Here is a 15,141-nt window from a genome sequence, read left to right as displayed (position 1 = left end):
TCCCAAAACTTCAAGGAATAAAATACAATTAAAATTTGTAATTTTCATAATCGCATTGTATTTTAAAATAATTAATTTCTGATTTTGCGGATTTGAATCCGCCAGCCCAATGGCACACGGAAAGTTTCCGAACGTTTCGCCTGCAAATTAACAGACACTTAACAGAGGGAAATACGAATCCGTAAGAATTTTTCGGAAGTGAAAACTAGAACAGGTCAGGGAAATCCGAATCCGAATAAATTTTGCGGAAGTGGAAGCTAGAACAGGCCTGATATATTTTATTTTTCTATCTTAAGTAATGATGACCTATTCAGAATCAGCTGGTCGTCGCCGGTCCGGGACACGCTGACGCTCCATCGATGGCGTAGGTGGTGGCTTACCCCCCGCACTTATAATCTCTGCTGCTGATGTCCGGGGCCTATGAGTTCAGGCGGTACCGGTGCCGGTCTTCGCACAAGTATATGTATATTTTTTTTTTTTTTTTTGTCTTCCGCAAGTTTGCAAGCAGAAGGGACAACCGCTTGGGCAAGTTTTTTTCTTTTCTCGGTAGCGGCTTGGGAGTTGGAGGTTTTAGTTTTTGATCTTAAATCTGAATGAGCTGGAGTTATTGTCCTTGTTATACCCTTGCAGGGTATTATAATTTCAGTCAGAAGTTTGCAACGCAGTGAAGGAGACGTTTCCGACTCTATAAAGTACATATATTCTTGATCAGCATAAACAGCCGAGTCGATCTAGCCATGTCCGTCTGTCCGTCCGTCTGTCCGTCCGTCTGTCCGTTTCTACGCAAACTAGTCCCTCAGTTTTAAAGCTATCTGAATGAAACTTTGCATATAGTCTTCTATATACTCTCACTGCTATATATGTCGGAACGGGCCGGATCGGACGACTATATCATATAGCTGCCATACAAATGTTCGATAAATTTTTAGAAAAAAAATTATAACTTGGCTGTTTTTCAATATTATTGTATCATTTTTTTCATATAGCCATTTTATATTATTCCAGAATTTTGTTAAAAATTTTATGAAAATCGGACCACTATATCTTATAGCTGCCATAGGAACGATCGGGAAATTAATCGAAAATAATTATAACTTCGTTGTTTTTTTCAACGTATTTTAATCTACTTTGAGACATGAGCTTCTGGTATTATTTCAGAATTTTGGTATAAATTTTATGAAAATCGGACGACTATATCTTATAGCTGCCATAGGAACTATAGGGAAAGTAATAGAAAAAATTAGAACTTCGTTGTTTTTCAACGTATTTTCGTCTACTCTGAGATATGAGCTTTACTTATTATTATAGAATTTTGGTATAAATTTCATAAAAATCGGAGAACTATATCATATAGCTGCCATAGAAGCGATCTGTAGATGTAGAGAAAATGTAAAGCTGGGAATGTATAACTGTAACTGTCAAACTGTAAACATAATAAGTATAGGTAAAAAGTTATGAAACTCTGTTTAGTGTCTGTTTTCGGCATTATAATTTATAATATAAATATGAAAACCAATCTGCAAGGGTATACAAACTTCGGCGTGCCGAAGTTAGCTTCCTTTCTTGTTTTTTTTTTATAATGTTTCTTTTAAGAAGTCAAGCTCTTATTGTAGCTTTTGGGCAGTTGCCCAAGGGGTGGTGGTTGTTTTTTAAATAATAGCCACATTACGTGCGCTATTCTTTTATTTATCTTATTCTTCACGCCCCCGCGTTTAGCCATAACTCCATCTCTACTCACTCAATTTATTTTTGGTTCCTCCAGTTTTCCTCCACGTCGATTTCTTCCAGAACAAAATAGACATTTTTGCGTTTTGGTGCTTCGTCCTGCAATCTCCTGATTGCGCGTCACGGTCGTCATGTAATAATTGTAGTAAGAACTGCACAGCTTTTCATTTTATAAGAGCGACATGTCGTGTCGCTGCTCTGGTTTATTCATCAGTGTTCTTTTTGTTACAATTTTACTTATTCTAAACCTTCCATAATAAATAAGAGAAGGAATGGTGTGCATGCATATGTTTATGTCATTCATATTCATTGTTCATTGGCTGATCATATTACACTTGAACTGAAATCAAGTGTTTCTGTATTTATTGCACCAAAGTGTCACAATATTTGGTTCTAGTTGATGGGTAGACTTACAGATGCAGATATGTTACAATATTAATACAATATTCGGCCACTTTGCACTGTAATGCAATTTGACATACTTGATTGTTTCTGAACGTATAAAAACTAATTATAATTATTTTTTTATGCGACCGAAATGAATCGGTGCACAATAATTGAATTGCAAGCCGCAAAGGTATACAAACCGAAGATAGTTTAGAGTTATATTATGTGGTGACTGATTAATTTAAAGTTTAATTTTACAAAATAAAAAAGGAGTTTCATGTTATCGTTTCTTTTTTACTATTTGCAGGATCGACCCTTTTTCATTGCCATAACAGAAAAATTTCCCGTGATTTATTGGTGAAAAAAACTTTTTCAGACGATTTCTACCAATTTGTTGAGCTATGTTTAACTAAAAGTCCAGTATCTCGCTGGACTGCATCAAAATTAGTGACACACTCATTTTTAAAGCAATGCCGTAATACTAGCATTTCTGAAAATTTGAAAGATATCAGTTGTGACTTCGCTACATCTAAAATTAATAAAGGTAAGTATTATAATTTGCTTTTGATTATTGGCTGGGCAAAAGCAAAATTGGGGTAAACCCTATTCAACTTTTCATAACTACAGAAGTATATATTTTATCTTATACTAAAAGACCCGACCACGCCTTGCTGTGGCTAACAAATGAGTATATGTATTACAAAGATCTTATTAAATAACATGTGACACATAAACGTATGAATGCGGTAGGTAAGGCAGATAGTATTAAATCTTTAACAGTAATATTAATGATTTGAATTATGAATACTTTTAATTTCAATTTTATTTAGCACTAATCGGTGTACAATATTTTTAGTTAACCTTCCTTTAGCTAACACAAATAGATTCGACGAACAGTAGCGCCTTTTCTCATTTAGCGTTGCAAAAATCAGAACTTTTGTACCACGCCCACAAATTCGCTTTTTTAAAGGGTTTTTGGAATGTATGCAATTGTGTCGGTATTTTGATATATTTAGCTCTGTGGACTTTTGGTTTTTGTCATTGCATTTTCGCAGACGCAGCTCGATGCAGCCGATGAAAGTTAATTCTGGTCCAGGAAAGATCCACGTAACTTATAGACATACTGTAGTCGGTGGCTTTTATCGGCTTCAGAAGTTGTACTTATGCAAAAAAGGTGAAACGAGAAAGGAAGCTAACTTCGGCACGCTGAAGTTTGTATACCCTTGCAGATTGGTTTTCATATTTATATCATAAATTATAATGCCGAAAACAGACACTAAACAGAGTTTCATAACTGTTTAGGTACGCGGCCCATTGTACCACCGCTGCCGGCTGAGCTTTCCGCTCGCGCCCCTCTTCCCCTCCCGCGCTCGCTCTCCCGCAGCGCTGAGCGCTTTCGCACTCTCGAGCGCGGGCCTCGGGCTGCTCTCGCCCTCTGGCTCTCCCGCGCTCGCTCTCCCGCAGCGCTGAGCGCTTTCGCACTCTCGAGCGCGGGCCTCGGGCTGCGCTGCCGAACACTTGGATCGGCCGCTGCCGCTCTCTCGCTCTCGCTTAGCGAAGTAAGCGGGCGGGAGCGCAGCCGTTTGCTTAAGCTTAGATTTAGTACCATGTATGCAGCGAAATAAAGCTGATCATCTGAATTTGCCCACGACGCCCCCGCCGTTTCTTTATTTCTACTTCGCCACTACTTCGCTTGCGCCGTGGGAATTTTCCATCGTCGAAAACTCCACTTTTCCCGAAGGAAGGAAGCGTCGCACAGTAGCGCCTCTCGAACAATTAGCGTTGCAAAAATCAAAAAAGTCATGTTCGCAAAAACGATTTTAACCATACTTATTCGACAGGAAATTTAACAAGGATTCAGAATCTGCAATAAAATCAATTTTAAGATTTTTTTTGTAGAAGTTATGAGCATTTAAAGTTGAACTTTGTTTCGTTTTTTGCATCATACAAAAAAAAATGTGTAAATTGGTCGACTTTCTGGTAATATTACAAAAAAACCATAAAACCAATGCTCATGGTTTTTACTTTAAATGATAGATACATTCATAAACTATTAAAGAACCTAAAAAAACGACACTTTGGTTTGGGCTTCTACAGGTAAATCGCTACCTGCCAGGTGTCCATTTTTTCACCTTTTTCTGCCTAAAGTAGTCTATATCTTCTGACGCCAATGACGGCCACTGACTACACTATGACTACAAGTTCCGTGGATCTTTCCTGGATCAGAATTAACTTTCATCGGCTGCGTCGAGCTGCGTCTGCGGAAATGCAACGCAAAAAAACCAAAACAACTCAGGGTAAAATATACCAAATTACCATAACCGCCACTTACACGGTATATACTATATACCAAATTTAGCGCGCAACTGTTTTGCATCCCAAATACTTTCAATCTGTTTATGTTTTCTGTATTGAAGGACAAAACGTACCTTTTAAAATGGGTTTGGAGGTTTCATATTTATACCTGATTATACTTCCAAAGGGGCAAAAAGAGTACTTTTAAAAAGAGGTAGACCATTTTGTTGTTTACAAAATAGTTTTGGGTTGTACTAGGTTTCATATTTATACCTGATTATACTTCCAAAGGGGCAAAAAGAGTACTTTTAAAAAACAGGTAGACCATTTTGTTGTTTACAAAATAGTTTTGGGTTGTACTAGGTAAAAATGTCTTACCTAAAAATTGCATAACATGAATTTGGGACATATTTACAAAGATGCACAGGTATAACACGTGCATGATGTAACCCTTTAAAAGACCCAAAACCGGGATATGGAAACTCAAACGATGGAAATACGGAGATTTTTTGAAAATTGCCATGTTGCGGCAGAAATCACTGGAGTTGACGAGGAAATCATTCAAAGATTGGGTACGATCTTGAATGGACTCAATTGCAAGGAGAAAATTGATTCCGTAAAATATGGGGAATATGCTTCCATCACAGCTTCACTTTTGGCTCAGAAGTATCCACATAAAAGATTGACCCCGACAGTCCACAAAATTTTGGAACATGGTAAAGATATAATTGAATATCAATCTTTGCCTATTGGAGAACTTTCGGAAGAAGCTCAGGAGTCGCTGAATAAATTCTATAAGAAATATAGATACTGCATCATCTGACCCATTTATTGCATCTCTACGGCATGTAAAATCACGAAAAGAGATAGAATCAAGTGATTATAGTCCAGAAATGCCTAGTCTATTAGAAATTCCTCAAATATAAGCATATATTTAGGAATAAGTAGTCAAAATTAACCAAAAATTAAAAAATACCAAAAAAAAATTAAAAAAAAAAAAATTTTTTTTCAGTGTTAAAAAATATTTTTATTTTATAAATTAAACAAAAATAAAGCAAAAAAATTAACAAACTTTTGTTTTTAAAAATTCGTTTTCATAGAAAAAAAATTATTTTTTTCTCTTTGATACCCTATAAAATACGCTATTTGTGGGCGTGGCACATTATGCAGTACATATATAAATTTTACAACAATTACCTGTCCAATGCCGTTTAAATTATTTAGTTATCTCATTTGGTTCAAAAGTTATGATTTTTGCAACGCTAAATGAGAAAAGGCGCTACTGTGCGTCGCCCCAACATTTTGGTCCACAGAGCCGGATTTTTTTGGATTCCGGATTATTTTCAACTCCGCCCCACCAGCAGTTCTCGGCGTTTCTCTCCACCAAGATAAGTACGAGCATTCCGTCTCCCCCTCTCTGCCGATCTTCAGCAGTGTCCGAACATAAATTTCGTTCACTCTGCTGCAAGTTTTTCCGTGTCGACTCCAAGTCCGAGTTTTCCTGACACAACGGCAGTTGAGGAATTTCCAGTCCTCCATTCTCGTCGTCTCGTGGAAATTTTCAATCCGCCTCCGCTTTGTGTGTGTCGCCATATTCCTGAGTTTTTTCGATTCTCGGTTCCTCCGTTGCTCCGGTGTACACACACACATACTCGCGCGCCAAATATCGGCATCTCCGCAAAGTCAAAAGGCAAAGTGAAATTGTGTGGTGAAGAAAAATAAAGGCTTAATTAATATTCGGCATCCGGAAAGTAATTGTTTCGGGAGTTCCCTGTTCGCCGAACAGTTCGCCGCTGCCGCGATATTTTTTTGTGTGCAATTTTTTTTTTCTCCACATAATTTGGGCTATTCCGCCAATCCAAATACAGTCCACTTCTCGAAGCTCCACTGTGAAACACAAGCCTTACACATACACATATATTTCCATATGCATGCATGCCCATACAATATATTTTCTGCCTCCTACATAAGAACGAACAATAAATAAACTATAAAAAATTCAAATAAAATAAATTAAAATAAAATTGAAATATATATATATAAACCGCGACAAAACAACAAACGTTTAGGACAAAACGGCAAATCAATTCACGGGTGCGATTACGACTGTGTTTTTTTTTTTCCGCCTTTTCCAAATTAACCTGTGTTTTTTATTGGGGTTGTTTTTGCCGGCGGCAGAACTCAGTGCCCGTGTTCTTCCAAACAAAAGCCAAGGTTTTAATTCCACCTTTCCGGCTCCGTAATAATTTTCCGAATTATTAATTTGTTATTTGCGGCCAATAATTTTTCGAATTCTTAGTGGAGTATTTGCGGCCAATAATTTTCCGAATTATTAACTAATTATATGCGGCCAATAATTTTTTTTTCGAATTATTGGTGGATTAATTCATTATTGCGGGAAGAAACCAAACATTCGTGGGTCGCTGTGTAGTCCTGTTCTGAGCCGACCAAAGCCGGATACAACTTTCTCATCCGAGACACCTAAATACAGAATTTTTGTTCCTCGACATTCCGGTCGACGTTCGTTGTTTTATTTATTTTTTGTCCAAGTCGGCGCCTGACGCCCTTACTCGAGTGATTTCCTCCTTCACGAGTTTTCGTCAATTTTTTTGCTCGGTGGTGCCCGAGGCTCTCAGAACCTGAGCCCGGCATTTAATTCTTGAATTCGCCCGCAGCATCCACTGGCAATGTGACCGTAAGCGAGCACATTGTCCTTCTCTCCGAGTGCGGAGTTTTCTGGGATACTTCGTACTGCATAAGTTATACAGTTCCGCGGCTTCTGGCAGTTCCTATTGCGCCCCCTTGCCAAAGTGATCCTAAGTTCCATTCCAAAACTTGTTTTTCCGTCACGTTTTCGAACCATTGATTTCGGGACTTGTATGTTTCCGGCGGCGACCAACTGATTCGCGACCCATTCGACATCAAGGATGCCCACGGGAGACGAGGAACAGACTCCTCTGATTCCATCAATTACTCTGGAAAGGTCCCAGTCCGTATCTCCACGGCCTGATCAATTGAAGCCAAAGGCTGCCACTGCCATTCCAAAGGCAAAAAGTCAAGAGGCCGTCGACACTTCCCCCGGTACCTCATCCAGATTTACTCGGTCGGTAACCAAGATGGCTCAATCCGCACTCGATATCGCCCTCCGCAAGTTCATTTCCACAACGGACCGTGTGAGCCTTTTCGAGGCTGACATCAACACTCCGAGCGCCCCTGAAACCGATAGATTTTCCCCCGCCATGTGCCAGGTTCATCGGGATCAGATTCGGGCCCTGTGGGATAAGGTGGAGAAGAGCTATGAGAACTGCTCCGACCTACTGTCCGTGTCCGCCGACAGCGCTGCCACCTCAACTGTGCTTGAATCCAAGTACAGTTATTGCTACTCCGTTTATTCGAGGTGTGTGGTCCTGTTACAAGAAACAATCGACAAGGCCGCCGCCCAGTCCACTCAGGCTTCCGCCCCTTTGCCCACACCCCCGTCCATGGGTTGTCGATTGCCACCAGTGGACACAGAAGTTTTCGCTGGCGATTATCTTCGGTGGCCCACCTTCAGAGACCTTTTCACCGCGATATATATTCACAACTCGCGCCTCACACCGGTGGAAAAGTTGTTCCACTTGTTATCCAAAACAAGTGGCGAAGCGCACGCCATCGTTTCCAAAGCCCCTCTGACAAATGATGGCTTCATCTCCGCGTGGCAAAGCCTCACCGACCGCTTCGAGAATCGGCGGTTACTTGTCAACAGCCAGTTGAAAATCCTTTTCAACATTCAGGCTGTCCCCCAAGAGTCCGGAGCAGCTCTAAAAGAACTGCAAGGCACCGTCCAAAGTTGTCTGACAGCCTTAGAGATGTCCTCCATTCAAATCGAGGCGTGGGATTGTCTCTTAGTGTATATGGTTTCCTTAAAGCTTCCCAAAATCACACTTTCGATGTGGGAGCAATCCATACACAATAAGGCTGAAATTCCAACCTGGAACGAGTTAGATTCGTTTCTGACAGAGCGGCATCGCACTCTGGAAGCGATCGACGACATCAGGCCTAGCGGTTCAGGGCAAATTCCGCCAAGACCGACGGCTGCGAGCGCCCAGCACGCAGGCTCAACTCTTACGAGGCCAGAGTGGCTCCGGCCCCCAGAGGATGTGACCTTTGTTCCAGGGAGAACCATCCGATTCGCGTGTGTCCACGGTTCCTCGAGATGGACGTAAATAGTCGCTCCGACTATATTAAGAGAAAACAGTTATGCCTTAACTGTTTTGCGCGAGGGCACCAACAGCGGGACTGTAATAGTGCCCATAGTTGCTTCACTTGCCACAGTCGCCATCATACCCTCCTGCACCGCGGTAATCCATTCGCGACCGCTCCAGGCCCACCTGCGCCAGCCAGGCCTCGACCCGCGGCCACTCCTGAGGATCATCCTGATGTGCAGGTGTGTTTCGCTTCGGACTCAAGGGCCGTTTTACTGGGCACAGCCCTCATTGACATTTGCCATTTAGGGTGCAATTTCCAGGCGCGAGCCTTAATCGACTCGGGTTCCGAGGAGAGGCTTTTCAACCTCGTCAAACTTCCGTTCACGACTATCCAAGCCCAAGTCTCGGGCCTGAATCACACCGTTGCCGCTCAATCCACGAAGCTCTGCCAGTTTTCCATGCGATCGCCCTCCAGACCCGGGCTGCAGTTAGAGACTGCAGCTTACGTTCTTCCGCAGATGCGTAACGAGCAGCGCCTAAAGAGGGATCCTCCCCTCAAGGCCCGGTATGATGCTGTCATCCAAGAATACCTCGAATTAGGTCACATGGCCGAGGTTCCGTCGACGAGCAATTCCGCCACATACTACCTTCCTCATCATGCGGTTCTGAAGCCGGAAAGCACCACCACTAAGGTCCGTGTGGTCTTTAATGCTTCGAGCCCCTCCGCAAACGGGACCAGCCTGAATGACATTCTATATGCGGGCCCGGTCTTACAATCTGACCTCACGATTCAAATCCTGAAGTGGAGGTACTTTAGGTTTGTGTTCAATGCCGACATCGAAAAGATGTACCGCCAAATTTGGGTAGATCCCCAGCATACTCCTTTCCAGCGCATCCTGTTTCGCAATTCCAATGGGGAACTCCGCGACTACGAGCTGAAGACGGTTACCTTCGGAGTCAATTGTGCCCCGTTCTTAGCGATCCGTGTCCTCCAGAAGCTCGCCGACGACGAGGAGTCAAGGTATCCTCAGGCGAGTCAGATTATCCGTCATTTCATGTACGTCGACGACGTTCTCGCCGGGGCAGACTCCAAAATCGAAGCGAAGGTGGCTATCCGTGAGCTCCAGGGTGCCCTGGGTTCGGCAGGGTTCCCACTGAGGAAATGGACGTCCAATAGTAAGGATATTTTGGCCTACATCCAAAGTGACCATCTCCTGCGCGCTGATTTCCTCGAGATCGACGCAGAGAGCACGGCTAAGACTCTCGGCGTACGTTGGAAAGCGACGTCTGATGAGTTCTTTTTCATTCCGCCCGAATTGACGGCGGGATCATCGATCACGAAGCGACAGGTCCTATCCCAGATTGCCAAGTTATTTGATCCAGCGGGCTGGCTCGCCCCCTTCATCGTCCAGGCAAAGATGTTCATGCAGGAAATTTGGCTCCAAGATCTAGCATGGGACGATGACCTCCCTCGAGATTTCTGCCAGAGATGGGTTGACTTCCTGGGACACTACTCCGCTCTCGATCAGATCCGCATTCCCCGATGGGTCGCGTTCCGACCCCATTTGAAGGTCGAGCATCATGGGTTCTGCGACGCCTCGCAGAAGGCGTATGGCGCCGCCATTTACGTCCGGGTGGAGGCTGGGTCCACTGTGATGGTGAATCTGCTAACGGAAAAACGAGGGTTGCCCCAGTAAAAACGGTGTCACTTCCGCGGCTCGAGTTATGCGGGGCATTGCTACTGTCCGAAATGGCCAGCGCCATTCTTCCGAAGATGCCCGGGCCTGCGTCCGCCCTGTACTGTTGGACTGACTCCACGATTGTGCTCGCTTGGTTGCATAGGCCGGCGTGTCACTGGACAACTTTCGTGGCCAATCGGGTGACCAAGATTACCCAATTCACTGAGGTCGAGAGATGGGCACATGTCCGCTCCGAACATAACCCGGCCGATCTTGCCAGCCGGGGGGTCGGACTTCAAGACCTCGCAGACAGCCAGCTGTGGTGGCATGGTCCAGCCTGGCTGCAAAGACCGCGCGGCGAGTGGCCCATCCAATGCAATGATTCCCCCGTGACTGATCTCGAGAAGCGAGCCGTCAGAGTCCATGTGGCAAAGGCTCCCCCTGAAGACCTTCTTGACCGTTTTTCGACACTCGACAAGGCGTTGCGAGTCTTCGCGTACGTTCATCGGTTTATTTAGCGCGCACGAAAGATCTTGTCTCCGGTTGAGGATCACCTGACAGCTTCAGAAATCGCGGCGGCCGAGCGTCTCCTAATTTCCGTCACGCAACGCAGGCACTTCGTCCTTGAAATTGGCTGCTTAAATCAAAAGCGGCCAGTGCCAGCATCCAGTCCGGTTCAGAACCTGAACCCGTTCCTTGATTCCCAAGGACTCATGAGAGCATGCGGTCGTGTCACGTCCTCCGATCTTCTCCAATATGACGAACGGCATCCGGTCATCCTGCCATACGACTGCCATCTGTCTCGACTCCTAGTCCGATTTACGCATCGCATAACGTTGCACGGTGGCAACCAGCTGATGATCCGCCTGATCCGTTCCAAATTCTGGATCCCAAGGGTGAGGAATTTGGTCAAGTCCGTCATCTATTCCTGCAAGATCTGCGTCATCCACAGAAAGAAGTTGCAAACGCAACTCATGGGAGACTTACCGCAAGAACGGACGGCCTTTTCGCGCCCCTTCACATTTACTGGTGTGGACTATGCGGGTCCCTTCGACATAAAGAATTACACGGGTCGAGCTTGCCTCATCACAAAGGGGTATGTGTTGGTGTTCGTGTGCTTCTGCACTAAGGCCATTCATCTAGAGCCCACATCCGACCTTACGACTGAGAAGTTTCTCGCCGCGTTTGCCCGGTTTGTGTCCCGAAGAGGATGCCCCCGTCAGGTTCAGTCGGACAACGGGAAGACCTTCGTGGGTGCGGCTACCCTTCTCTCCCGAGACTTCCTACAAGCTGTCAAGGAGGCTGTGACTGGTGCTTACAGTCACCAGCAGCTGCTCTGGCAGTTCATTCCGCCGGGAGCCCCCCATATGGGAGGCTTATGGGAGGCAGGCGTTAAAAGTTTCAAGACCCTGTTCTACAAGTCTACGGCCACGCGAAAATACACATTCGAAGAGCTATCTACGCTTCTAGCTAGGATCGAGGCGTGCCTGAATTCGCGTCCGCTCGCGCCAATGTCCGAAGACCCCGCGGACCTGTTGGCACTGACTCCGGGGCACTTTCTTGTTGGGGGCCACTCCTCGCCGTGGTTGAACCCGAAATAAAGGGGGACGCCACGGCCATCATAAACCGCTGGCAACACCTGAAGGCTCTTAACCAGCAATTTCGTCTACGATGGAAGGAGGAGTACTTGAAGGAACTCCATAAGCGGAATAAGTGGCGAGCTCCGGCAAGGAATCTTCAGGTCGGGGACATGGTGGTTGTCAAGGAGGACAACCTTCCGTCCAATGAGTGGCGGTTAGGCAGGATTGATGCGGTCTTTCCCGGAGCCGATGGCCATGTCCGTGTGGTCGACATCCGCACGACGCGGGGACTCATTAAGCGTCCCATAGCGAAGCTCGTCCTTCTTCCGACGGAAGCTTCCGCCGGTCCCCAATAGGCACCGGCCTCAATGTTCTATGTCAATGTGCCGTTCCGTAGCTCCTGTTCGTGTCTCGACTTGCGAGTGCTTATTACTTATTTCGATTTGTTTTTTATCTCCGCCCTATTCCGCCAGTAATCGCAGCACGATGTCTCCACGTCCACGTAGCGCCATCGCACTGGAGCGCAGATGTTCGCGAGGTTCGAATTCCTACCGATGCCGAGTCTGCAACAAGATTCATCCGCTGAAGAAGTGTCGCCGTTTTCTTCGACTGAGTGCCGAGAAGAGACTCCGGGCCGTCCTCGCCAACCGGTACTGCCCCAACTGCTTGGCCCACGAGCACTCTGACGGAGGGTGTCAGCGGGGAGATCGCTGTAAGAAGTGCGGCCAGGACCATCACACATTGCTGCACCTCTCCGATGAGCCGCGGAATCCGCGCCAGTCGCGTCAGGAGGCGCGACGGTCCCGGTCGCGGAGTTCTCCAGCTCCTCGGCCCTCGTCTACCGCTCTACGGCGTTCTGTGGCCGCTCCGCAACCCGCATCCGCCGCTCCACGGTGTTCCTCAGCCGCTCCGCGGCGCTCGTCCGCCGCTCCACGACGTTCTGCAGCCGCTCCGCGGCCCTCGTCCGCCTCTCCACGACGTTCTGCAGCCGCTCCGCGGCCCTCGTCCGCCGCTCCACGGCGTTCCTCGGCAGCTCAGCGCCCCTCGTCCGGCGCTCCACGGCAGTCTACAGTGGCTCCTCGGCCCTCGCCTGCCGCTCCTAAGCAAGGTTCCGCCGGCCGCTTTGCGGCTACGGCGCCGTCGCTGTCGTCGCTCATGCAGCGGCACAGCGTCAACATCCTCCCGACTGCGCTGGTGCGCATCCAGACATTCGACACGGCGGCCCTCATTGACCCATGCACGCCTGTGAGCTGTATAGACGCGTCGCTGGCAGCGTGTTTGCGGCTGCCAACTACCAGCGTCGGTGGAGAGCAGATTTGTGCGGCTACCGTGGGGTCCAAGGCCGACAATGAGGTCCAACTCGACGTGGTCTTCAAGGTGGTGCCGAGCGTGCGCATCCGCACTCCCGTCCGGGAGCTGAGTGAGGCGGTGCGCGGCCACTTCCGGGACGTCATGCTAGCCGACGAGCGCTTCTACTTGCCAGCAACGATCTCCGTAATCCTGGGCGCGGACATGTATCCGCGTGTGATGCAACCGGGGTTCCTCAAGATCCACGAAGGGCTCCCGGTGGCCCAGAGCACCGTCTTCGGCTGGGTCGTCTCCGGCGCGTGTCACCAGCCGTAATGTCCACGGACCTGTTGCAACCCGAGTGATTGCAAGGGGGGCGGAATGTTTAGGTACGCGGCCCATTGTACCACCGCTGCCGGCTGAGCTTTCCGCTCGCGCCCCTCTTCCCCTCCCGCGCTCGCTCTCCCGCAGCGCTGAGCGCTTTCGCACTCTCGAGCGCGGGCCTCGGGCTGCTCTCGCCCTCTGGCTCTCCCGCGCTCGCTCTCCCGCAGCGCTGAGCGCTTTCGCACTCTCGAGCGCGGGCCTCCGGCTGCGCTGCCGAACACTTGGATCGGCCGCTGCCGCTCTCTCGCTCTCGCTTAGCGAAGTAAGCGGGCGGGAGCGCAGCCGTTTGCTTAAGCTTAGATTTAGTACCATGTATGCAGCGAAATAAAGCTGATCATCTGAATTTGCCCACGACGCCCCCACCGTTTCTTTATTTCTACTTCGCCACTACTTCGCTTGCGCCGTGGGAATTTTCCATCGTCGAAAACTCCACTTTTCCCGAAGGAAGGAAGCGTCGCCCCAACAATAACATTTTACCTATACTTATTATGTTTACAGTTTGACAGTTACAGTTATACATTCCCAGCTTTACATTTTCTCTACATCTACGGATCGCTTCTACGGCAGCTATATGATATAGTTATCCGATTTTCATAATATTGTTACCAAAATTCTGAAATAATAAGTAAAGCTCATATTTCAGAGTAGACGAAAATACGTTGAAAAACAACGAAGTAATAATTTTTTTGATTAATTTCCCGATCGTTCCTATGGCAGCTATAAGATATAGTGGTCCGATTTTCATAAAATTTTTACCAAAATTTTGGAATAATAAAAAAAAAATGATGGAATAATATTGAAAAACAGCCAAGTTAAAAATTATGTTCTAAAAATTTATCGATCATTTGTATGGCAGCTATATGATATAGTCGTCCGATCCGGCCCGTTCTGACATATATAGCAGTGAGAGTATATAGAAGACTATATGCAAAGTTTCATTCAGATAGCTTTAAAACTGAGGGACTAGTTTGCGTAGAAACGGACAGACGGACGGACAGACGGACATGGCTAGATCGAGTCGGCTGTTGATGCTGATCAAGAATATATATACTTTATAGGGTCAGAAACGTCTCCTTCACTGCGTTGCAAACTTCTGACTGAAATTATAATATCCTGCAAGGGTATAAAAATGGACACCTGGCAGGTAACGATTTACCTGTACAAGCCCAAACCAAAGTGCTGTTTTTTTTAAGTTTTTTAATAGTTTATGAATGTATCTATCTATCTATATATATAAATCCATGAGCATTAGTTTTATGGTTTTTGTGTAATATTAGCTGAAAGTCGACCAAGTTATCCATTTTATTTGTATGATTCAAAAAAGAAAAGAAAGTTCAACTTTGAATGCACATATCTTTTACAAAAAAATCTTTAAATAGATTTTATTGCAGATTCTGAATCCTTGAGAAAATTTCTGTCGAATAAGTATGGTTAAAATCTTTTTTGCGAACATGACTTTTCGATTTTTGCAACGCTAATTGTGCGACGGTTTTCCTACACGTGAACATGGAACATATAGTTACTCATGAGAAAAACATGGACATTTGAGTTTAAGACTTATTTATAGACACGACAAAAGATAAACGAATTGGAAACTGTATCCTTTTGAAGGGTATG

At 46.0% G+C, this 15,141-nt stretch overlaps 1 protein-coding gene across 1 annotated transcript in view; it reads left to right on the top strand.

The window, feature by feature from the left end:
* The window catches only part of Stlk (Ste20-like kinase), a 58,196-nt gene that overhangs the window by 32,781 nt on the left and 10,274 nt on the right, over positions 1-15,141 (top strand). The window contains exon 3 of the mRNA XM_041777450.2: positions 2,420-2,656. Coding sequence (XP_041633384.1) covers positions 2,420-2,656 — 237 coding nt within the window. The remainder of the gene's footprint in view (positions 1-2,419; positions 2,657-15,141) is intronic.

The sequence above is a fragment of the Drosophila kikkawai genome, chromosome 2L, assembly GCF_030179895.1.
Source record: "Drosophila kikkawai strain 14028-0561.14 chromosome 2L, DkikHiC1v2, whole genome shotgun sequence".
Taxonomy (NCBI): Eukaryota; Metazoa; Arthropoda; class Insecta; order Diptera; family Drosophilidae; genus Drosophila; species Drosophila kikkawai.
The sequence above is the reverse complement of the archived record's forward strand: the minus strand, read 5'-3'. Positions and strand labels throughout refer to the sequence as shown.